Genomic DNA, 24,252 nt, shown 5'->3' with positions numbered 1-24,252 from the left:
CAAGAGTGAGACGGGAGAGATCCGGCGAAGAGAGTCGGCGGGAAGAGATCGCCGCCGAAATCGCCAACCCTAGAGAGAAACCCTAGGTCCTCTTGAGCAATCTTTCTCTTTGGTAACTTTTTTTTAGAAGTCCTCTTTGGTAATTGGTGATCGATGCATCTGCATAGCTGCCTAGATGGGCTGCCTTGCTCCTTAGTGCTTACTAGGCTTTACAAAAGTAGAGGCTAGGGCCCAGGGGGCGAAATTGCCTAATCGCCGGATCACAGCGCAGCTTCTAATCGCTAATCGCAAAACAATCACAAATCATACCCAACTACAGCTTGGAGTAAAAGAAAGCAAATCTAGTCAGACAGATCAGGTCGTCACGGTAAGCTTCTTCGTGACGAAACCTTTCCGACCTAGATCATAACTCTAACTCTTTAAAATGGCAAGCAAATTCAACTAGCACATGAATTAGCCCCGTGGAACCATGGCAGGGGTAAGTGCAACCCCACATGACACACATTTGGAGAAATAGAAACTGGATCAAGCACCAAATCACCTTGGATCTGAAACTCTTCGACTTGTTTGTATGAAGAGTGCTGAGAAATAACCGGCTGTTGGAAGAGCAATTGGAGTCTGCTCAATAAGAAAGCAGAGTCCCTAGCTTTGTCTCATTCGTATTCTCTCCATCTAAGATTATCTTCTGCTCAGCTGTGATTTGTTTTACTTTGACGCTGATGAGGTTGGGCCTTTTATGGCTAATGTCCAATTCTATAACCTTGGACCAGTCGACAGTGCCATCTAGCACCATGGTCTGGAGACGCTGAAGACCGGGCTCAGTGAAGACGCACAAAGGGATCTGATCTCCTGCCAGCTTCAAGTGCCCAAGGAGATGCATCTTACGGAGAGAAATCTCCAGTGCATCTGCATGATCCTTGTGATTGAATCCGCAAATTTCCAGAGACCGGAGTTTGCTCATCATGTCCAATGGATAGTGGGCGGACTTTCTTCTTTTCAAGAACCCGCAAAAGGGCTGCGTATCTTCTTTCTGTTGCTTGAGCTGTACACCATGAAGCGTCTGTAGGTCACCAAGTTCTTGCATGTTTTCAACTAACAAAGGAAGCGTGAGCTTGTGTGCAAGCACATGCCTGAGGGTCTTAATCAGCCAGAAGTCTTGATGAATCTCAGCGACACCGGTAGTCCTTATGTCGAGCGTCTGCAGGTTGAGCAGTTTTTTTATGCTGGGCGGGAGCTTCTTCAGTTGTTTGCAGTTAACACGTAGGTAGCGCAAGTGACTCATGTCACCAATCTCATCTGGCAACTCGGTGAGGTTCGATCCCTGCATGGAGAGTACACGAAGGAACTTGGACCCGCAGAGAAACTTGAGATCAAAAGTAGTTTCTCCCCTCATCAGAGTCATGTCTTGGCCACTGTTATCGGGGCATTGTACTTGCTCTGAGATGCGGTATATGAAGGAACGCAGCTTGGGGAACTTGTAGTTGTTGGTGAATTTGACATATCTGCCGCTGTCATTCTGAATAGAGAGGCGGCGCACGGATGCCGGCGCAAGGACGTCATTCTTGGCGTGCATCTCGATGAAGCTAGCCTCGCGAGCCTCGGACTGCAGGAACATGAGGAGGCGGTTGTGAACTCTGACTTGCTTGATACCATCGCAGCTGTCGTCGGTCGACTTTTCCGACTCGACCAGGGATCTGGAGACCAGCTCCTGGAGGTAAACTTGTCCCAGCTCCTCCATGGTCTTGTCATCATTGTGTGGTCTGATGAAGCCTTCGGCCGTCCACATCCATACGAGCCGATCGGCTCCATGAGTCAGATCCTTGGGGTAAGCGGCAAAGTAGAGGAAGCACGACTTGAGGTCCTGGGGGAGGTCGTCGAAGCTCGACGACAAGATCCTCTCAATCGCCATTCTGTTGGACAGCTTAGCTTCTCCTGCAGGGCTCTCGATCTGCTGCACCACCCACTCGACTGCAGACTTGTCTTTTGACAAAACAACACCTGCTATCCCATTCCCACCACCATTGTTGTCTTGTGCTAATTCTTCCCTTCCTGGCTTGAGGTGTTGCAGCACTGCATCCCACTCCACGGGCCTCTCCTTGGTCCGTAACAGCCCGGCCAGAACCACTATAGCCAGAGGATGGCCACCGGTTATATGGTACACATCCTTTTCATATCTTTTCATCTGCTCTACCTCTTGCTCTTCTTCCTGGGCCTGGTTTTTCTGATCTCCTTGTGACTGGAAGTACTGGACCGGCCACGAGATCTTCTTCTTCTTCCGCGAGCCCTTCATCTTCTCTCCCTCCGCGCCAAAGACCCTCCAACGGAACAGATCCGCGCTCCCTTCTTCATCCAAACGGCTCAACTGGTGGGTGCCGCCGTCGATGTGATCTGGGTGGTTCAGGTTAGCAGCATGGGATGCGACTTCCTTGTTTTCAGGCTCCAACAAGAGCACCACGCAGCTGCTGGTTTTGCTGTCTGGCAAGCTCGCCGCCACACAGTTGAGGATGATTTTCGAGGATATGCCACCGAGAATCAGCAGGTACCTCTTGTCACGCAGGAGGTCATGGAGCTTATTGATGCCTCCTTCCTCACAAGACGCACTACTGCCGTGTCCCTCTAACTCATCAGCTGCACGGCCAGCTTGCTCCTGAGCTATGCAGTAGATTTGTGTGAGGAGATCTTCCATGCTGCAATTTGGCGGCATTGTATAAGAGACTACAATGTCGAAATTTTCAACCACTTTGCTGTGAATTTCTTTTCCGAGCGTGCTCTTTCCGGCACCACTCTCCCCCACTATGGAGATGAACGACATTTTCTGGCGGTGATCTTTAAGACCCAGCAGTAGATCCGCAAGACTCGTCGCATCCTTCTCAATGCCCACGACCTTCTGTAGATCCTCCCTGTTACCGGATCATCAATATAACCAAAAAGAAAGTATATTATTAGAAGTATATTTCTCAAATATATCTTTTTGGTATATGGAGTTTTTTTAACATAGAGTACTCTAATAGAGTAAATATGAAGATATTTCTGTTCATGGAGCTTTAATAGATCAGTATGTTAAAAAAAAACTCCATATACTTCCTCAAAAACAAGTATGTATACTACGTTCTACATACTACCTATATACTCTATACTACTAGATATTCCCTGTTACGCTACATAGGCTCTAATTTGTGTGAAAAGTATTTGACGGTACTACATTCGGTATTATGAAAAAAATCATCCTATATATACTGTGTTCGATGTTATAAAAAAATCATCCTATACATATATTATGTGCTTTATTATTTTAATATACTTTTGAAAACGAATAACATGAAAAAATTGCAAGCTGGTACATGGTTTTTAATATGTTTTTGAAATACGTTCATACTTATGCATACTACCTACATACTTCTTATAGTTGGACCAAGTTTATACAAAAATCTATCAATATCTAGAATATCGAATAAGTATACTATAAAAATATTTCATGATGGATTTTATAAAACAAATATAGTGTCATACATGGTTCTACAAACTTGGCAGAGCATAAGAAGTTTGACTTAGCACAAAGCTAGGACTTCTTGTATTTAAGAACAGAGGTATTATCTACGATATAGAGTTGCATGATGACAGCATATAGGAGTGTATATATTTGGTAATTAATTTGTACCGTGATAAAAGGGCCATGTTGGCAGATGTGCATATCGCTGATGGTGCATACTCGATGTTGTATTCCTTTTGGTTCTCTGAGATTTGGTCGAGCCTGCTCTTGATTTTCTCAATTTGACTAGAGAGAACATGTCGAATGGCCAACCGGTTTATATTCAAGTGTCCGAGCCATAACTTCCAGCCTCGGCGACCCTGTATGTCTAGATCCACCTGTTATATGTGTACCAGACAATTCATGATGAGTTCCAAACACCCATTTTGACTTTGGCATACGTGTTTTTTTTTCCAGAAATGAGGAATATGTTCTTGGGCGCGCGCGTGCTGTGTTTGTTGTGTGTGTGCGCGCGCGCCTATAGATCTAGCTGTTCTACTCCAGCGAGTAGTAGATTATTCTACCGGTGCAATTGTGAAATAATTGTGTGAACCAAATCGTCATGTAATTTTAAGAAAAACAGCTGAACAATATTGTGGACGTACATCAATATTGTAGGCTTAAGTATATGGATGAAGCGTAGTATATGAGGCGTGTGCATAACTACACAAAGTTGTGATAGCCGTAAAAAATTAAGGTCCTTATCTAAATTATTTTCCTTTTTCCCTCCAACGTACACTTGCTCTTGAAACTATTTTATGCGTCCACTAGCATACTCCCTCCGTTACTAAATAATAATAAGTTCTAGTTTAATTTGTCCTAAGTTAAATTTCTTAAAGTTTGACCAAAGTTTTAAAAAATTGTATCAACATATAGAATTTGAAATAAGTATAACGGAAACATATATCATGGTGATTTAGTAATACTACTCCCTCTTTTTCAGAAAGTTTGCATATTTTGTTTCGTTAAGACAAAGATCTAACCAAGAATTACTGTATTAATATATATTTTTTATGGAGTAAATTTCAAGGAATCACAGTTCTTGGGGCAGTCTTTTCAATGGACCACACATTTTGCTAATTTGTCCGGAAAACCACACTTCTTCTGGCTAATTGTCTCACGTTGCCCAAATCTGATGATTAGGCTTGTTTGACAATTTTTCTTACATGTGGGCCCCCTGTCAGGTGCCAGTCAGACACAAATCCAACCCGAGCCGTTAACCCGGACAGCAGGAGGAATGCAGCGGTGCCTCCGGTGGCGGCGGCCAGTACGTGGTCGCGGCGGGAGCCTCGTGGCCCACCAGCACGGCCCCGATGGCCTAGCCACGGGAGACTCGCGAGCCGCACGGTCCTCCGGTGGGCTGGCCACGGTGACGACGGGAGACTTGCGGCGCAGACGGTGAGGAAGAAAGTCGCCAGAGTCGAAGGAGACAAAGCGCGCGGCGGAGCTCGAGGGGTCGAGGTGGCGCTCGAGGGTGCTTTCCTCGTGCGCGCTAGCACGGGGTGACAGATGGCGGCTGCGGCGCGTCAAATCAGGCGCTGGAGCGGCCCAACGATGATGAGGTGGAGGCGGGCGGCGTCGAGCTCCGACGCGGGGGAGATTGGGGGCGCGGGAAAACTAGGAGAGTGCACCGGCAGACTCGCAGAGACTCCGTGGTGCTCTCCATGCAGGCGATGGGGTAGGTGGAGTGCCGCAATGGCTGGATTTGGGCGGCGGGGCTTGCCGACAATAGGAAAGATGACCGCGGGGGGAGGCGGTGCAGGCGCGCGCGGGGTCCAGGCTGTGGGGCTTTGGGTTCGCAGAAGTCGAGGTGGCACGGAAGGGGGGGAGCAGTGAGGGGACAACGGAGGACCCGCGGCCTGGCTGCCGGCATTGAGGGAGACAAGAGCTTGAGTTTTTTTTTCTGAGAGCAAGGAGAGATCTTGAGTGGGACCGCAGGTTAGAGAGAGAGAAGGAGAGGAACCGTTATCGGGTCGGGTCAGGTTAAGCCCAAACGTGGCATCTGACAGCAGACCCCACATGGCAGCAAAACTGTCAAACATGCCTAATCATCAGATTTGGGCAACGTGAGACAATTAGCCCGAAAAAGTGTGGTTTTTCGGACAAATTAGCAAAATGTGTGGTCCGTTGAAAAAACTGTCCCAAGAACTGTGGTTTCTTGAAATTTACTTTTTTTATGTCGTTAAGACAACATTTTTTTTGCAGATGATTATGATTTCCTATCATATATCCTATCATATAAATTACATAATAATAATAAAGTTTCTATTGGTTAAAGTCAAATGTTGGTTATTTTTTATAAATTTGGGACTACGGCAGAAAACCTCACGAGTGACTGACTTATGACAAAGTTAGAACATGTCACTAGTAATTTAGAAACGGCCGGAGTACATACTAGTAATGTTTTGTTCTTTGAACTAGCGCTAGCTATCGATCGAGGAATATATATAAGAATAACAGACTTCTTTTCCTGCTAGACTAGAGATCGATATATGTATGAGCAACAGGGAATGAATGAATGACCGACCTTATGGAAGAACTCGTCGAGCGCGTCCTCGACTTCGAAGGCGACATCACGCGTCTGGCGCACCCAGATGCGTGTGAGGTCGTCGGTGCCGACGCGGCGCTTCCTGTCGGCGTCGCGGACGAAGGCCTGCAGCCACTCCAGGCGGTCGCGGAGCAGCATGATGTCGTCGCCTACCTTGAGCAGCACCTTGGCCTCCCGCACAAGCTCCCGTGTTGCCAACTCCCCACACTTGGACAGAACCGACGTGATCGCCGTCTCCGCCATTGCCGTCCGTGGATCGACGGCCTTCTCCTCTCCTCTCCGGCCGGTTAATTAGCAGAAGCTAGCTAGACACAAGGTACTACCAGCTTCAATATAGCCTGCTTGCTTGTACTCTCCCCACACTTGGAAAGGAAAGCTTAATATTTGCTCAGTCCAATAAAAAATGTCTTAACTTTAACTAAATTTGAATGACGGGAAGTATTAGTTTTTGCTTGGTTGTCCTCTCCTGGGTAAGTTAACCATAAACTATATGTGCAAGTTGAGTTCATTATTGTTTTCTTATCAGCTCACAAGACTTGCATGAGACAAGTCCCCTTTCTTTTTGGCGATCGACAGCTAGCACATCCCCACATGCATCTTGTACTGTAGCGCTAGCTGCGTCTTGTTTGAAATTTACGTTTTTCAGTTTATTCAATTCGATCGGCTGATGCGTGCATACTTTAAAAGCATGATTAGTTACAAGTTGACTAGACTAATTAAGAGCAGCCCCGGCCAAGTGGTCGTATTTTTCTTTTCTTTTTGTATTTATCATGTCCTCCCTTTTTCAGTTTGCAAGGAATGTGGCATATTTCTAATATTTACATAAAACCTTATATATATTTGGACTATACAACGAGAGCACGATCTACCACATGGTTCTAAAAGAGAGAGAACGTGCAAGCACGTGTGAACTGGAATGGAAAAGCTTAATACTATTAATTTTTGCTTGGCTGTACCCAGCCCTAAATCTATATATGCAAGTTGAGCTGATTATTAATTGTTATCAGCTCGATCGCATCGCAAGACTTGAGACAAGTCCTTTTCTTTTTTGTGATGGACAACTCAAGTTAAGTGCATACAGTGAAGCCGGCCTGAAGACCCGGACTTCTACATGCCTTTTGCAGCTGCGTCCTGTTTCTTCTGATCGGTTGGTTCAAGTGCAAATTTTGATGCATGTATGCTTTAAGAGCGTGATTAGTTACATACTTACGTTGAATGGCCTAAGAGCAGTCCCAATGGTCTTTTTGAAAACGGAAAGCCTTTGCGTACTAATCTTTTCTTACGATTTTGTTACGATGGCATGGTGATCTACTAAATTTTCTTAGCACAGGCCCAAGTGTTGAAAGCGCTTCTCGTTTGCTTCACATCGTTCGTACGTATAACAGCTCTCAGCTCTCTTTTAGAAATGATGTATTTATCACGTCCACCTCCTTTTAAGTCTATAAGGAATGTGGCATATTTCTATATACTCAATTTGACCAATTAAATATGTACACGTCGGCACACACAAACCCTAAAAATGTAACAGAACTATAGAAGTGTATATTTTTTTGTTGTTCTCAGGGTTGCTAGGATGGATAATTGATCGATCTAGCCCCTATAAAAACAGGTGCAATTGATCATGCAACAATGGTAAGTTATAGTATCACAGCTGAGAAGAGAAAGCCGCCACCGAGTTGCTTGCCAAGCAGTTAGGGCAACTCCAACGGGACGACGCATTTGGACCGGTGCAGTCCGTTCGGGCCGAACTGGACGAAAACACGGTCCAGCGGGGCGACACATTTCGCCGACGTCCGCTTCTCGCTCCGTGAAGACGCATTCCGGTCTCAAATCTGCGTCGGATTTGCATCCCCACTGATCGAGAAACAGAGCGCCGCTCGGACCGCGCATCCGCGTTGGGTCAAACCATTCGCATTCCGGCCACACCTGGCAACGACACACGAGCAACCGTCCCGGTCATATTAAATGCGGACCAGCCCCGTCCCCATTTTCCCCACCCACGCACTTTGCCACCGAGCACCAAAAACCCATCCCAAAACCCTAGCTAGCTCTTCAGCCACTGTTCGCCATGGCCTCGAAGAAGATGTGGTCGTCGCGCAAGCACGACCACGAGGCTGGGTCCTCGTCGGGGGCGCGCGACTGCGTCATATTGGCACCGACGGCAACGCCGTTCCGCGTCACATGGATATTGACATGGTTTTCATTTTGATCAGAAATTTATAAAATTTGTCCGAGGGCTTTTGGGGATAGTGATGGATAGCACAAGTTAGTGAAGTCGTTAAGGGATCAATAAATGGTGTGGTGTAAATACGTGGCAAAAGGTGTTAGATTTGGTAATACTATATGTTTTCTATGTGTGCCGTATGTTTTCCACGTCATGGCTAACATCACTGCAGATTGGCTTGTTATTCATAGCACGTTCCACGTGTTGTGGATTAAATCTGTAATTAAAATGTTCATAAAAATTGTAGTTATCAAGATTTCATGAAACGATAGATATATAGCCTTAATTTTATGATTAATTATTTCGGAAGAAATTTAGAGCTTTCAGTACTACGAGTTTTGGCCTTTTAAGCGTCCGGATCTGTATTGGAATGAACAGTCGGGCCCACATGTCAGCCACGTCGCAGTCCGACATCCCGCTACAGTCTGCATCAAAGCGTTAGGGACTGCCGCGTGGGCCCGGGGGCTCCACATGCACCCGACGCCGCCTCCTGCTCCGGGCCGGTCCAACTCTCCGGCGGCCGCCTCGCGCCTTCTCCCCCGCCGGGGGAGCGCCGCCGCCGGGCACCAGCTCCACGCGGTCCTCATCAAGCACGGGCTCCTCCACCACCCGGCCTCCCTCCGCGCACTCCTCTCTCGCCTGCCGCCTTCCTCCGCGTCGACGCTCGCCCTCCTCCTCTCCGCCGCCCCATGCTCCCTCTCCCCGCCGCTCTACTCCCCAGCCATCGCCGCTCTCGCCTCCTCGCCGTACCCGGCCGCCTCGCTCGCCGTCTTCAACCGCGTCTCCAGGCTCTCCCTCCCCATCCCGCTCCCCGCCTTCCCGGCCCTCCTCAAGTCCTGCGCCCGCGCTTTCAACCTCTGCGCAGCCGCTGACGGCGGCGGAGAGGGCTTCGTATCCAAGGGCATGGAGCTCCACGGGTGCGTGCTCAAGCTCGGCTGCGGCGCGGACCGGTACGTGCAGAACGCGCTCGTGTCCATGTACGGCAAGCTGGGCCGGCTCGGGGACGCCAGGAAGGTGTTCGACGGGATGCCTGCCAGGAACGCCGTCTCCTGGAACGCGCTCGTGGCCGCGCACGGCGACGTGGGGGACTCGCGTGGCGCAGAGCGGGTGTCTCAGGAAATGCCGGAGAGGAGCGTGTCGTGGTGGAATGCGGAGATCACACGGCACGCGAGGGTCGGTGATATGGAGGCGGCGGCGAGGGTGTTCAGGGAGATGCCTGGTAGGGACGCCGTGTCGTGGAACTCTCTGATCGGTAGCTACGCGAAGCTTGGGCAGTGTGCGCGAGCTTTGAAGGTCTTCCGGGAGATGCAGGACAGTGGGGTCGAACCGACCGAGCTGACGCTTGTGTCGGTTCTCGGGGCGTGCACGGAGATTGGCGAGCTTGAACTAGGGAAGGGTGTCCACGGTTACCTCAGTAGCAAGGGAGTTCTGGCTGATGGGTATGTCGGCAACGCGCTCGTCGATATGTACGCGAAATGTGGCAGTCTGGAGCTTGCCAGGCAGGTCTTCGAAAGCATGTCAACCAGGGACATTACGTGCTGGAATGCGATGATTGTTGGGTTGTCGGTCCATGGCTACTCACGCGAGGCTCTGGAGCTCTTCAATGTCATGAGAGTTGAGCCTGACCATGTCACATTTCTGGGTGTCTTGATTGTCTGCAGCCACAGTGGCCTGGTGGATGAGGGGAGAGTGTAGTTTCGTAGCATGACTGAAGACTACAAAATTGTGCCGGGTGTGAAGCACTATGGCTGCATGGTAGATATGCTCTGCCGCTGCGGGAAAGTTGCAGAAGCTTATCAAATGCTCAATTACATGCCTTTGAAGGCGAACTCTGTGCTGTGGAAGATGGTGTTGGCTGCATGTCGCTTACACGGGCACATCCACCATGCTAATAAGGCTTTTCACGAACTTCATCAGTTGATGCCAATCGATGATGGGGATGTCATCATGATGTCAAGCATTTATGCAGAAGGAAAGAGATGGGATGACGTTGAGCACTTGAGAACCAAGGTGATCGAACCCAGTTTTTGGAAGCATGGCGCACACAGCCAAGTTGACGTAACAAACTGTAGTGAATAATGACTGGCTTCAGTTCCAGGATTCTGATTTGGCAATTTGAGTTCAGAACCAGGCAGTAGCTCAAGGCCTCCAACAGGTAACTTAGCATTCCTCCTTTTAATGTGTTCTCTATGTGAATACTGTAATAATCTTCATATATTTCCCATGGCAGCTCGATGTAATTTTCCAGACCATACCTGCTAATTCTCCAAGTGATGATTGAGGAGAACTGTCAAGTTAGTAACCACACTGAGCTCGTTAATTTGTTGACACAGCAGACCTGAGATTGCCTTGTTAAGCTGAAAGTTGCCTGTTTTAAGATGGCATGGTGTTCCGAGTTCTGAAAATCCTGTAAAGCTTCACTTCCTTTCATTCAAACTACTTATTTGAGTTCTACTCCCTCCGTTCCTAAATACTTGTCGTTGTTTTAGTGCAAGTTCCGTTCCTAAATACTTATCGCTGTTTTAGTGCAAACTTTAGTCAAAAATAAAACAGCGACAAGTATTTAGGAACAGAGGGAGTAGATTTCGAGGAGTCAAAAATAAAATATTCCGTGGCAGAGTCACTGCAGTTTTGGAAGATTTTGCGTACCAACAACCCAAACAAAAACTAGCATTATGGTGGGTGTAACCTTTATTTACTGAACTTGCTTGGTCTGACGCCGAAGTATTTTTACTTGTTTGGTTCCATAAAATCAGCGCATTGGTTCCGTGCTCTAGTAATTTATCAGAATTTTTGTAAATTTATCCCTTATTCTCTATTTTTTTGACACATGCATCAGACCTTTTTCCCTGTTTATTTGTTCCACGATTTTGATTTTGATTCATTCCTCATTTCTCCGTACAGATTTATGGGCTGGACCCTTATTTGTTTATTCATCTGACCATGTCAGCATTCATAAATTTTTGGGTACTCACCTCTCCACTGCTTTTCTGTTTGACAGCAAGCAGTATCAGCTGGTGATGTGTTGTTGCTTCCATCTGTGCTCACTTTGCCTCGCGATGCTATGGCACGGTAATTCAGTTCATCCTATTAATGTCCATGTTTCCTTGTATACTGGCCTCAAATATTAGCTCTCCATTTTGTTTCTCGTTTAGATAATGAGAGGCTTTACTATTGGCCTCCACATCAATGCCGATGCACACAAACATAATGTTATTACAAGAAGTTACCAAAGGCAATAAAAGACTGGAACACATCGTCCGAAGCTGATAAAAATGTCTAAGAAGATTAAAAGTTAGTATGCACATAGCAGTAGTGAGTTTCAAAACAAGTGCTGATATGAAAAGGTGACTGCGGCCTCTGCTGACTGGGGAGGATGCCAGCCTCCAAGGTTTTTCTCCACGCATTCACCAGATCTCACCATCTCCAGTTTCCTCTTCACAAAGTCATGATGGCTCGGTTGGGTCTACAATGACTGAATCCAATCTGCCATCATCATACAGTCCCCGAGCTAGGGCATTGCATTGATGGCAGCCCTCCCCAAAGCCCAACTCCACCTGCTCCTGCCATTGCTAGAACTTAGCAGTACCACACTCATAGCCAATATGGCTAACAGCTATGCGTGCTCCCCCAAAACCTGAACTGGCCTTCGACCGTCACCATGACAGAAGAGGAGGAAAGAGAATCCCACAACCTCCTGTCATGGCTAACTCTTGCTGGAGGAGACCATCTTCCGGCCATTGGCATGGATGTCGTCTCCGCCAGCTCACCTCCAGCAGCTGCCATCGTCGGCCCTCACCTCAAGCCATCGCCTCCGCCCCTCACCTCAAGCCAGCGCCACCGCCCCTCACCCCCACCAGACGCCACCTCTCCCCTTCTCTGGCTGCGGCGCCCCCTCACATCCCCTGCTTGGTTCCCTTGTCCCCCTGCTCGGCGTCCCGCCTGCCATGGCGCGCAGTCCTCCATGTGTGGCAATGTTGCATGGCGCACCTCCAGGAGATGGAAGTTGCTATTAGCACACCATCTAAGCAAGCTCCTCAAACTACTACTTCGAGCCCAATGACAAGGCAGCGAGCAGCAGCCATTGGCCATTGCAAGTGCTTCTACACCTCTAGTGCTTCAGCAAGGAGCAAAACGGCTGCTGCAAGCCCTCTTAATAAGTGATCAACCATGTGCTAGAAGGAGAAAACTGCTGCTTCTACTACTACAAAAATGCTGCTGCTGTTACTTCAAAATTAATGTTGCGATCATCTGCTTGTGACTTGTGGTCTTTTGGTTGTGTCACGTATGCTCTATTGCTTCAAAACCTGGTTTAGTCATGAACATTTGTACAACATGTTATGGTGTTACCGTGCAATGGTATTATAATGCTGAAATTTGTTGTCAACTATGTTCAAGGAGAGAGCCCTGAAATTGGTTGGAATTGGATCGGATGTGGTAGTCAAGTCACATGAGCAAGAGGTGAGAGATTAGATTGATAATTTCTGCTTGCTTTATATTGAACTAATGGAGAGAGGATTATAAAAACCAATTACAACTTGAAGTAAAAAGAACGAAACTCTAAGCAGATCAGGTCGGCAGGGTAACCTTCTTCGGGACGAAACCTTTCCGACTTAGATCTTAACTGTAGATCTTTAAGCTAGAAGCAATTCAACCATGACACGAACTAGGTTGTGGACCTGCAGCAGGGGCCTTGCGCTGGTAAGTGCGACCCCAGATGACAGACACATTTGGAGAAATAGAAACCGGAGCACCAAGAGCAATTGGAATTTGGAAGTCTGCTCATTTGTACATCAGAGTCACTAGCTCTGGCTCCATCTTCTTCTGTTCATTTAGGACCTTCAGTTCATCTGTGATTCTACTTACTTTGAGGCTGACGAGGTTCGGCCTGTTATGTATAACATCCAATGCTGTAAGCTCGGGCCACTCCACAGTGCCATCTAGCACCATGGTCTGGAGGCACTGAAGTCTCGGTTCAGTGAAGACACACAAAGGGATCTCATCACCTACCAGCTTCTAGTGCCCAAGGAGATGCATGTTACCGAGAGCACTCTCCAGTGCAGTTGCATGATCCGTATGATTGAATCCGCAAATTTCCAGCGATCGGAGTCTAGTCATCATGTCCAATGGATACTCGGGAGGCTTTATTGGTTTTGAGAACCCGCAATGGGGCTGCATATCTTCTCCCTGTTTGCTGAGCTGTACACCATGAAGCGTCTGTAGGTCATCAAGTTCTTTCATGTTTCCAACTGACGCTGGAAGCTTGAGTTTCCTTGCAAGCACATGCCTCAGGGTCTTGATCAGCCAGAAATCTTGATCAATCTTGTCGATATCGGTACCGCTTATGTCGAGCGTCTGCAAGTTGAGAAGTTTTTTTATGCTGGAGGGGAGATTCTTCAGGTGGGTGCAGGCAACACGTAGATAGCGCAAGTGAATCATGTCACCGATCTCATCTGGCAACTCTGTGAGGTTCGATCCCTCCATGGAGAGTACACGAAGGAACTTGGACCCACGGAGAAACTTGAGATCATAAAGATCCCTGCTGCTTCGACTTTGCTTCTTTTCTTGGCCCTGGCCAGCGCCGCTGCCTTGGCTTTGCTTCTTGTCTTTGTTGCCTTGTACTTGCTCCGAGATGCGGCATATGAAAGAACGCAGCTTGGGGAACTTGTTGGTGAATCTGATGAGGCTGCCACTTTCATTGTCAATAGAGAGACGGCGCACCGATGCCGGTGCAAGGACGTCATTGCTGTCGACCACCTCGATGAAGCTAGCCTCGCGAGCTTCTGACTGCAGGAACACAAGAAGACGGTTGTGAACTCTGACCTTCTCGAAACCACCGCAGCAGTTGATATTTTGCCACTCGAGCAGGGATCTGGAGACAAGCTCCTGGAGGTAAAGTTGTCCCAGCTCTTCCATGGTCTTGCCGTTGCATGGTCTGATGAAACCCTCGGCCGTCCACATCCGCACGATATGATCGGCTCGATGCAAGACATCCTTGGGGTAAGCGGCGAAGTAGAGGAAACACAACTTGATGTCTTGGGGGAGGTCGTCGAAGCTCGACGAGAATATCCTCTCGATCGCCATTCTTTTGGACAGCTTAGGTTCCCCCTCTGCAGGGGCCGGGCTCGTCATCATCTTGTGCAGCCACTCGACTGCAGACTTGTCTTTTGTCCCGCCACCGTCTTCTGTTTCTTCTTCTACCGTTCCTGGCTTGAAGTGTTGCAGCACGGCATCCCACTCCAGGGGTCTCTCCTTGGATCGCAACAGCCCGGCCAGAACCACTATAGCCAGAGGATGGCCACCGGTTATATTGTGCACATCCTTTTCATATCTTTCCATCTGATTTTCCTCTTCGGATCGTGGGTGTGCCTGGACCAACTTCTCTCCCTGGGAGCCAAAGACCCTGCAACGGAACAGATGTCCACTCTTTTCTTTATCCAAGCGGCCTAACTGGTAGCGGGTGCCGTTGATGTCCTTCAGGTTCAGCGTAGCCGCATGGCACGCGACTTCCTTGCTTTCAGGCTCCAATACGAGCAGCACCCAGCTGCCCCTCTTGCCATCTGGCAAGCTCGCCGCCATGCAATTCAGGAAGATTTTTGAGGATACGCCAACGAGAATCAGCAGGTACCTCTTGTCAGCCAGAAGGAGACGGAGCTCTTTAACAACATCGGCAATGCCTGCCTCACGAGATACACTGCCTTGTCTCTTTGTTGGATCAAGTGCTATCCGGTAGACTTCTCTGAGGGCATCTTCCACGCTGCAACCTCGCGGCATTATAAATTGGACTACGATGTTGAAACTATCAGACACAGTAATGACTGTTTGCTTTATGAGCCTGTACTTTCCGACACCACTCTCCCCCAGTATGGAGATGAACATTTTCTGGGGATGATCTTCACGACGCAGTAGTTCCACAAGTCTCTCCACATCCTTCTCAAAGCCCACGACCTTCTGTAGTTCCTCCCTGTTCATTAAGTACTGTCATTATTACCGGATCAATATAACCAAATCGCCTTCTTTTCACACAAAAGAAGAAAAGATTAATTGACTTAAATGATTGCATACTACAAAAAGATGTTTGATGCAGTGCTATACGGTCAGAAACACATGTTGCTAGCTACAGTTTTTTTTTTGCCTATAACATTTTCCTGATATACTTATTAGATTTGCAGCATAAAACTAGATCAATTTGTGGTGAACACGAATGTAAATTTGAATTTCAGTTAGTAGTCATATTGCTAAAACTTAATTTGGATTAACAATGGGAAGATAGAAATTGTTTTTATTTCTTTGTTGGTAGTCAAGTCATCTCTAAAAAAACACATTGAATTTGAATCACAAAATTAGTGGCCGGCATGTATTTTGTTGGACAGGAAATGGCCATGTTACTAGTACCAACAAGTAAGAAACAACCTGAAACAAAGTTGAAGTGTTCGTAAATCAACATCAAACAAACCTGTAAATTTGTAATGGTCAATTTACTCTCTTCATATATTGCGTCCTAGAATACGTGCATATCAGATAATAAGTATAGTTGGTAATTAGTACGTACCATGATACAGGGTCCGTGTGGTCCGTGTTGGCAGATGTCCATATACCTGATGGCGTATGGCCGATGTTGAATTCCTTTTGGTTCTTCGAGATTTGGTCGAGTCTGCTCTTGATTTTATTGATTTGACTAGACAACCAATGTCGAACAGTGATCTGGGTCCCCATGTCAGTCAAGTATGCGAGCCATTTTCGTGGGCCTTGATAAAGCTTGCTTTCTATGTCTATCTGTTATATATTTACCAGAAAAAATAATGCATGAGTTACACACTACAGATTGATTTAGATTGCACATCTACAAAAAGATGTTGGATGCAGTGCGGTCAGAAACGCGTGCATGTTCCCAGCTATAGTTTTCTTCTGTAAAAATTTCATCAAACACTTAGATTTGATGCATAACATGATTTGCGGTGATGAACGCAAACATAAATACTCAAATATTTAACAAAGGGAAGACAAATATTGAACCATGGAAGTATAGAACTAGCTAGCAGCATGTGCAATTTGTATGGAAAGGAATGACCATGTTACTACTACCAACCATTTTATCACAAAATGTTCTGAAAGTATCAGGTTTACGTTTAAAGATCACACAAGGTTGCTACAAAGATCACCCAACGGAAAATAAATAACAAAAAGAGTTGAATTGTTCAGACCCAACATCAAGAACACCTGTAAATCTGTGATTAGTGATTACTGCATCATATGACGTACTAGAATATGTGCAGTCAAACTTCCCTTGATCACTATACATACGACGCACGCACAACGCACTAGGATATGTGCAGTCAAACTTCCCTAACTTTGCCTCATAGCATTGTACTAAGAGATCGATACTGTATTTAGTTTGGTGATGTGAAACCAATATCATTGTATTTGTAAACAGTTTTATAAATTTTCAGCAGCATATTCAATGAAAATAGCGGTCAAAGTTATACTAGAGTATATCGGATACCACATTTGTGTCCAAAACATCATCTATTGACGAAAGGAAGGAGTACAACCTTCTTAAAAAGGGTAAAGAAACGAACTATCGGAGAAGTGTTTTTTCACAGAAGGTTGTCTTCCATCTCCTAGTAACTGTCAGAGTTGTATACAACTTTTACATATTTGTTGAATATATTTTTCGAGAAAATGCAAAAACATCATGACTCGTTGTATTGAAAAGATGGAAGAGTATTTACAGAGACCAAAAGAGAACAGGCGGTACAAACACATGCAAATACACAATTAGTGCACGTCACAGGATTCGGGTAGGAACATGTCGAGTACTAATGCGCTTACTCTGCTAGCGCAGAGCTTCGCCTCCTCCTATTGAGGATGGGTACAAATTGGTACATGGAAAAACTCCGTATACTTCCAAAGGCTATCATGTTTTTGCAAATTGGTACATATGTCAATATATTTTAGAAAATATCTTCATATTTGTACATATAACCAAGCATGTTAAAAAACAACTCCATATGCTTCTTCAAAATCATTATGTATACTATGTCCTACATACTGCTTATATATTTCACAGAGGCTACAAATTACATACTCCCTGTTACGCTATATACTCTCTAATTTGTGTAACTAACCCAGAAGTACGGGAAAAAAATGTCCTATATATTATGTTGTATGTTAAACAAAAGTCCATATACTAACATGTGTGGTAGTATATATTGTACTTTATCATTTTTAATATATTCGTATACTATTTCTAAGAAACTTCAAGCGAAAAAATGAGAAATTACAAATTGGTACATAGCTTTAATATATTTTAGAAGTACCTTCATATTTGAAGAGTATGTTAAAGAAAACTCCATAATACTAACTTCCTTAAAAAAAGTATGTATGCTATGTTCTACATACTACCTATATACTTTATACTACAATATTCCCTGTTACTCTACGTACTCTCCAATTTGTGTGAAAAGTATGTGCGTGTACTACATTCGGTAGTATGAAAAAGTCGTCCTATATACTATGTTCTATGTGAAAAAAGACTCCATATACCACTATGCGGTAGTACATATTATCCTTTTTTGTTTTAAAAATATTTGTTCAAAACGAACAACATCAAAAAATTGCAAACTGGTACATAGGATTTATATGTTTTAGAGATACTTTAATATTTGTACATATAATAGGGGAGTGTCTATTTCTCAGTCGCACGCCTCAGAAATATAGTTATTTTTTAGTCGACGATCGTAACCATCCAATGAAGATTTTTTTATCCATCGGACCTACATTAATCTTACACGAATCTCAATAATTGAATCAAAAGATTGTTATCATCGACTAAGAAATAGTTATTTCTGAGTCGTCTAAGAGATAGCAAAACCGATATAATAGAGTATGTTAAGAAAACTTCGTACACCCGCGGATCCATAGGGTGGACCACCCTGGAAATACAGACCGTAGACGTATACATATACACTAGTGTATCTTAAACCCATCAAAAAAGAAAAATCATTCCGAGCAAATAATCCATCTTTCCGGCCAGTTTTTGTTTTCTTTCTATTGTGTAGTGTACGCATCACCACATCAGATCTGGCCTTGAAGCAGCCTAGCGATCGATCACGAGCAGTTGGCATCGTATCGTATTTTTGCCGAGCATACGAGCATGAGAAGCTAACATCGCATCGTATTTCTCGTCATCATCGTCGCTGACTGCCAGCGGACAGCAAACATACGCTTCATCACAGCGAACATGCGACGGGGCATCAGCTTACACGGAGCCGGCGACATTTTTCTCGGTCTTTCGTTGAATCGAATTAATATTTGCTCATTGATCAAATTGAAATTATCGCAAAAAAAATTCCAATGTCCTTTTTTTTCTTCCCAAATTCAATACTACTAGTATGTTTGAGGTAAAAAATTGCTGTTTATAATTTATATTGGAATAAAAGTTTATACATTGGACCACCCTGTTTCAAAAATCTAGATCCGCCACTGACTTCATATACTTCCTAAAGAAAGATTATGTATGCATACTACCTATATACTTCATGTTGCATACTCTCTAATTTGTGAAAAGTACGTGGGAATTACTGTATCCGGTAGTACGGAAAAATCAACCTATATATGCTTTGGATTTCTGGAATTGAAAACATTGAACTCAGGCACCATGGAGCATCTACTTTTCTACCTATATATAGAGAGATTAATTAGCACTGCCTCCGTTCCTGGATATACGTAGTACTCCTAGCTTTGTCCTTTAACCGAGTTCATAATAGAATGTCAAATAAGTATATATTATGAAAATATGTCAAACTAATTTATAGTCGTGGACGCTGGTAGATTCTACTGCCGGAAAGCACGAATGACCTTATGGAAGAACTCGTCGAGCACGTCCTCGGCTTGGAAGACGACGTCACGCGTCTGGCGCACCCAGATGCGTGTGAGGTCGTCGGCGCCGACGCGGCGCTTCCGGTCGGCGTCGCGGACGAATGCCTGCAGCCACTCCAGGCGGTCGCGGAGCAGCATGATGTCTTCTCCCACCTGGAGGAGCACCTTGGCCTCCCGCAGAATCTCCTGCGTCGCCACCTCCCTGCACTTGGACAGAACCGACGTGATCACCGTCTCCGCCATTGCCGTCCGTCGATCGACGGCCTTCTCCTCTCCTCTCCGCTTAGCAGAAGCTAGCTAGACAGACGGTACTACCAGCTTACTACAATAATAGCCTGCTTGCTTGTCCTAGGTACCTCGGCACCCGGCCAAATTAAATAGGCGCCAGAGGCAAGTGTTGAGTTGATACTGTATATTCTGTTGTCAATTAGTTCCACATCACAACTGTGTGAACTGGAAAAGCTCAATATTAATTTTTGCTTGGTTGTCCTACATGTAAATCTACATGTGTAAGTTAGCCACCCCAGCAACGTCAACTGTAAATCTACATGTGCAAGTTTTCTTTCTTTTTCTTTTTTTTTTTTACAGCCAGCTACATGTGCAAGTAGCTCTCGCAAGACTTAAGACCAAGTCTTTTTTTTCTTTTTCTTTTTGGCGATCGACAACTCACAGCCCGACTCCCACATCCCCACATATGCAGGCATGCATCTTACAGTAACTGTACTGCAGCGCTAGCTGCGTCTTGTTTGAAATTTACATTTGTCAGTTTATTCAATTCAGTCGATGCGTGCGTACTTAAAAAGCATGATTAGTTACAAGTTGACTAGACGAAGAGCAGCCCCGGCAAGTGGTCGTTTTATTTATTTATTTATCACGTCCTCCTTTTCTTTACAGAAAACCTATTAAATTATAAGGAACTAGCGAACGAGCTTCTAGCTTAATGGCCAGAGGCTCTAGTAATACTCTTTTGGTGCTGGGTTTCGACTCCTCCTAGGAGCAAATTTAAGGTCAAAGTGTTAAAAAAATCCCCTCATATGTCCCATACCATAGCACATGTTTAAGACCGGTTTTGATCTCACATGGCACCGCGGTGTATGGGTGGGGATATCCGGGGTTTCTTTCCCCCGCAGGCCTACTTTTTAAGAAAGTTTATATTAGAAGATTGAGAGACACGATCTACCAGATGGGTTCTAAAAGAGAGAGAAGGTGCAAGCATGTGTGAACTGGAACGGAATAGCTTAAAATTAATTTTTGCCTGGTTAGCCACCCCAGCCACGTTAACTCTAAATCTATATGTGCAAATTGAGTTGATTATTGTTTGATTATTTATCAGTTCGATCGCAAGACTTGAGACAAGTCCTTTTCTTTTTGGTGATCGCAAGACTCACAACTGCATACAGTGAAGCCTGAAGACCCGGACTTCCACATGCTGGTGTGGTTAATAATGTTGACATGTGCATGTTAGTTAATAATGTATGTTGCAACTCACTTATGTGCATGGGTGTTTGCTGTGAGATATGCAAAAATTCCTAATGGCTCGTGGTATCGAGGGCTCCTGGTATCATGTACCTTCATTTTTCCATCATGGTCAAACCTGCGCCGGTTTATATTAGTACAATACCCACTCTATACCGTATAGTCCGGTATTCCTGCGAGTCCGCTGACAAAGATTGTTGCTTTTTGGTTCCTAGTCCGGCCTGCTCAAACATGGGCCGGCACAGGTTTCCACACCGGAGTTTAATTATTATTTTTATGTTTTGAATTTGTCACAGCCCAAGTTCCCGTTGCCTGTTTCAAATCGGTACAGGAGATCCCAGCTGGGCCGAAACAAGTTGTCGGGGCATTTTCTTTTTGCAGCCGCCCAGGATGACTGTCCAATTTTTCAAAAAGGTACAGCAGATACTTGGGCTTCGGCCATAACTTTTTTTCGTTCCCCAAAAGTCATTTTTTCAGGTCGGTACAATCGTTCCCCAAAAGTCATCTTTTCACTCTTACCGGCACACGCTAATGTGGCCCTTTTCAAATTAATATCGGAGTTTCGCAATTACCATACCATGCTGCTAATTATCTGAAGCACACAGACAGGTTCCCATGGGTCATCATGAAAAGTTCTATTATCGGAAATACGAAAAACATTTTCCTTTTCTGTTTACCCTTCCTCCACGGGACTGTTTTCTTTTACCACGGGTAAAAAATCAAAGGTAATTTTCAGGCAGCACACCGCCAGCAACACACGTCCACCGCATGTATGGATGAATGGCAGATGACATGTAGCATGGTTCACCCGGAAATGCGGCAGGCGAGATCTACTTTTCCCTACACACAACTTGTTAACCAGTTTAATCTAAAGGCGGCGGGCAGTGGCGCCCTGGTATCTAACGATGAGTCCTGTATCGCGGTGGCAAAGACAGAGGCCGAGGCGGCGGGCATTATCTGCTTGCTCCGCACGGCCGACCTCGCCGGAGGGCCCCTGCCATGGAGCGGGTCGCCCTCTGAAGCTCTTGTAGTAGAACCGACGAAGAAGGAGACGGTGGCATGGCCGGCAGTGATGTCGGGGAAGCGCTCACGGTCAAGGTCGTCGGGTTCCGCTGCGGTCGCCATGGTGTGGGGAGAAATCAAATCAATGAAATTTCAGATCATCTGGCCGTTGCCGCTGCCGAGACGCGCGTCACCGTCGGTTCCAGATGCTATCATGCCGTGCAGAAGCGAAGGGGGAAACGGCTGCCACCGGATCTTCAACGGCCGGCCATGGAGGACGAAGACCCGGTCACCTCCGTGTTGGAAATATGCCCTAGAGGCAATAATAAATTTGTTATTATCATATTTTCTTGTTCTTGATAAATGTTTATTATCCATGCTATAATTTTATTGATAGGAAACTAAATACATATCTGAATAAATAAACAAATACTGTGTCCCTAATACGCCTCTACTAGATTAGCTCGTTGATTAAAAGATGGTTAAGGTTTCCTAACCATAGACATGTGTTGTCATTTGTTAACGAGGTCATATCATTAGGAGAATGATGTGATGGACGGACCCAAACCTAAGCATGGCTTTTGATCGTGTCACTTAAGTTTAAATTGCTAATGATTTTATTATGTCAAGTATCATTTCCTTAGACCATGAGATCATGCCACTCCCTAGTACTAGAAGAATACTTTGTGAATATCAACCGTCATCTCGTAACCGGCTGATCATAAAGGTGTTCTTCAGGTATCTCGGAAGGTGCTTGTTGGGTTGTATGGATCAAGATTGGCATTTGTCACTCCATGTGACGGAGAGATATTTCTGGGCCCTCTCGGTAATATAACATCCTAATGAGCTTGCAAGCATGTGACTTATGTGTTTAGTCACAGGGGATATTATATTGCGGTAGGAGTAAAGAGAACTTGCCGGTAACGAGATTGAACTAGGTATGATGATACCGGCGATCAAATCCCGGGCAAGTAATATATCGCGAGACAAAGGGAATTGGATACCGGATTAATTGAATCCTCGACATCGTGGTTCAACCGATGAGATCTTCATGAAATATGTGGGAACCATTATGGACATCCAGGTCCCGCTATTGGTTATTGATGGAGAGGTGTCTCGGTCAAGTCCACATGTTCTCGAACCTGTAGGGTCACACACTTAACGCTTTACGTCGCTAGGGTTCGATGAGATAAATAGATGGTGATATCGAATATTGATTCGGAGTCTCGGATGGGATTAGCACATCACGAGGAGCTTCGGAATGGTCCGGAGACCTCTGGCCGGGCCTAGCCCCTTCTTGGAGGAGGGGCAAACCTGGCCCCCACCCCTTATAATAAATAGAAGGGAGGGGCATGGGGAGAGAACACACCAAGCCCTCAGCTGGATCTCTCTCCCCTGAGCCCCTCTCCTCCTCCTCTCTCTCCACCATAGCCACCACCACGCCGTCGTGCTGCTGAAATCTCATCAACCTCTTTCCCTCGCTTGCTGGATCAAGAAGGAGGAGACGACGTGAAGTTGAACGTGGGGATACCAAGGAGGTGCCGTCGGTTCGGCACTGAGATTGATCTCATCGAAAGTTCCACTACGCCAACAACGATCCCGTGATCGTAACGCTTTGTGGTCTACGAGGGTATGATGCTCATTATTTCTCTCGTTACTTACATCTAGTAGATATGATCTTGGGTTTCTTCCGCACTTCTCATAGAATTTTTTTTTTGTTTTCCATGCAACGAACCCATCACTCCACGCCAGCAAACTCGGCGCGGGAGGAGCCCATGGCCGGGACACGCACCGCGCCTGCTGCGGCAGCGCCCACCTCGGCATGGATCAGAGGCGAGCGAAGGCGGCGTGGATAGGGAGCGAGTGAGGGTGGCGTGGATCGGGAGTGAGGGGAGGCGGCGTGGAACGGGAGCGAGGGTGGGGGCACGTGTATCAGGTGGACCGGCCCAGGAGAGGGCCTCGGGGGTTGATGGGAAATGTCGTCTGCTTCGAAAAGAAAGTTGTCCATCACTGGCCTATTGTTGTTGTGTTTTTACTTTGTTCTTTCCTCCAATATTGGGCTGAGCTGCAGAAGGACCAGAAGATGAAGCAAGGGATCAAGGATGGTGTGACTGAACTTATGCATGTTACAATTCAGCTGCGGCGTCATCACCAGGCTGCGCGGCTGGCGACTGAGGCCGCGCTACGACTTACTACTACCGTGACTTCCTAATAAACTGCTAGCTGTTCTGCATATGTCATTTGGCCCCTGTGTGGGTATGTAAAAAGCCTGAAGTGCTTTGCGAAACTTCGACTGCGAACTGTGACTAGGATAGCTTTTGAACTTGATAGCGGCAGGTTTTCACCCCAAAGTAACCGAGCCGAGCCGGCTTGGTTACAGTGGGTTTCCCGATTCAAAAGAAAAAATACTTTTGATAACTTATATAACAATACTAATTTCATGTCATATAAATCACATCTTGACATAGTAATTTGCAGTCAAAGCCTTGTCTTAATGAAAATTAATGTGCGCTCTTTCGAGGAACGAAGGGAGCACTGCCTATTTAAGTTTGAGTAAATGAAAGAGAAAAGATGGCTGTGAGGGCAAAAGAA

At 45.9% G+C, this 24,252-nt stretch overlaps 3 protein-coding genes across 7 annotated transcripts; 1 reads left to right on the top strand and 2 right to left on the bottom strand.

The window, feature by feature from the left end:
• Nucleotides 1–244: 244 nt before the first annotated feature.
• LOC100825135 (putative disease resistance RPP13-like protein 2) lies at nt 245–6,446 on the bottom strand. Its single transcript, XM_024463671.1, has 3 exons — nt 6,057–6,446; nt 3,659–3,867; nt 245–2,900 (listed from the first exon to the last, which is right to left on the bottom strand). The coding sequence occupies exons 1-3, from the start codon at nt 6,318–6,320 to the stop codon at nt 623–625; spliced, it is 2,751 nt and encodes a 916-aa protein (XP_024319439.1). The 5' UTR covers nt 6,321–6,446; the 3' UTR covers nt 245–622.
• Nucleotides 6,447–8,756: 2,310 nt separating this feature from the next.
• LOC104581268 (pentatricopeptide repeat-containing protein At4g18840) lies at nt 8,757–19,153 on the top strand. 5 transcript variants are annotated; one of them, XM_024463693.1, is made up of 4 exons: nt 8,757–10,456; nt 10,532–10,595; nt 11,303–11,373; nt 19,135–19,153. In XM_024463693.1, exon 1 carries the CDS (start codon nt 8,773–8,775, stop codon nt 9,994–9,996), a length of 1,224 nt encoding a protein of 407 aa, XP_024319461.1. In that variant the 5' UTR covers nt 8,757–8,772; the 3' UTR covers nt 9,997–10,456; nt 10,532–10,595; nt 11,303–11,373; nt 19,135–19,153. The 5 variants fall into 5 exon arrangements, with proteins under 5 accessions (XP_024319461.1, XP_024319463.1, XP_024319462.1 ...); XM_024463695.1 differs by lacking the exon at nt 19,135–19,153 and adding an exon at nt 15,864–15,882; XM_024463694.1 differs by lacking the exon at nt 19,135–19,153 and adding an exon at nt 12,700–12,717.
• On the bottom strand, nt 12,771–19,602 carry LOC100824525 (putative disease resistance protein At1g50180). Its single transcript, XM_024454619.1, has 3 exons — nt 19,141–19,602; nt 15,854–16,077; nt 12,771–15,265 (listed from the first exon to the last, which is right to left on the bottom strand). The coding sequence occupies exons 1-3, from the start codon at nt 19,423–19,425 to the stop codon at nt 13,318–13,320; spliced, it is 2,457 nt and encodes an 818-aa protein (XP_024310387.1). The 5' UTR covers nt 19,426–19,602; the 3' UTR covers nt 12,771–13,317.
• Between the last annotated feature and the right edge of the window lie 4,650 nt (nt 19,603–24,252).

The sequence above is a fragment of the Brachypodium distachyon genome, chromosome 4, assembly GCF_000005505.3.
Source record: "Brachypodium distachyon strain Bd21 chromosome 4, Brachypodium_distachyon_v3.0, whole genome shotgun sequence".
Lineage (NCBI taxonomy): Eukaryota > Viridiplantae > Streptophyta > Magnoliopsida > Poales > Poaceae > Brachypodium > Brachypodium distachyon.
This window is presented reverse-complemented; position numbering and strand designations above follow the sequence as displayed.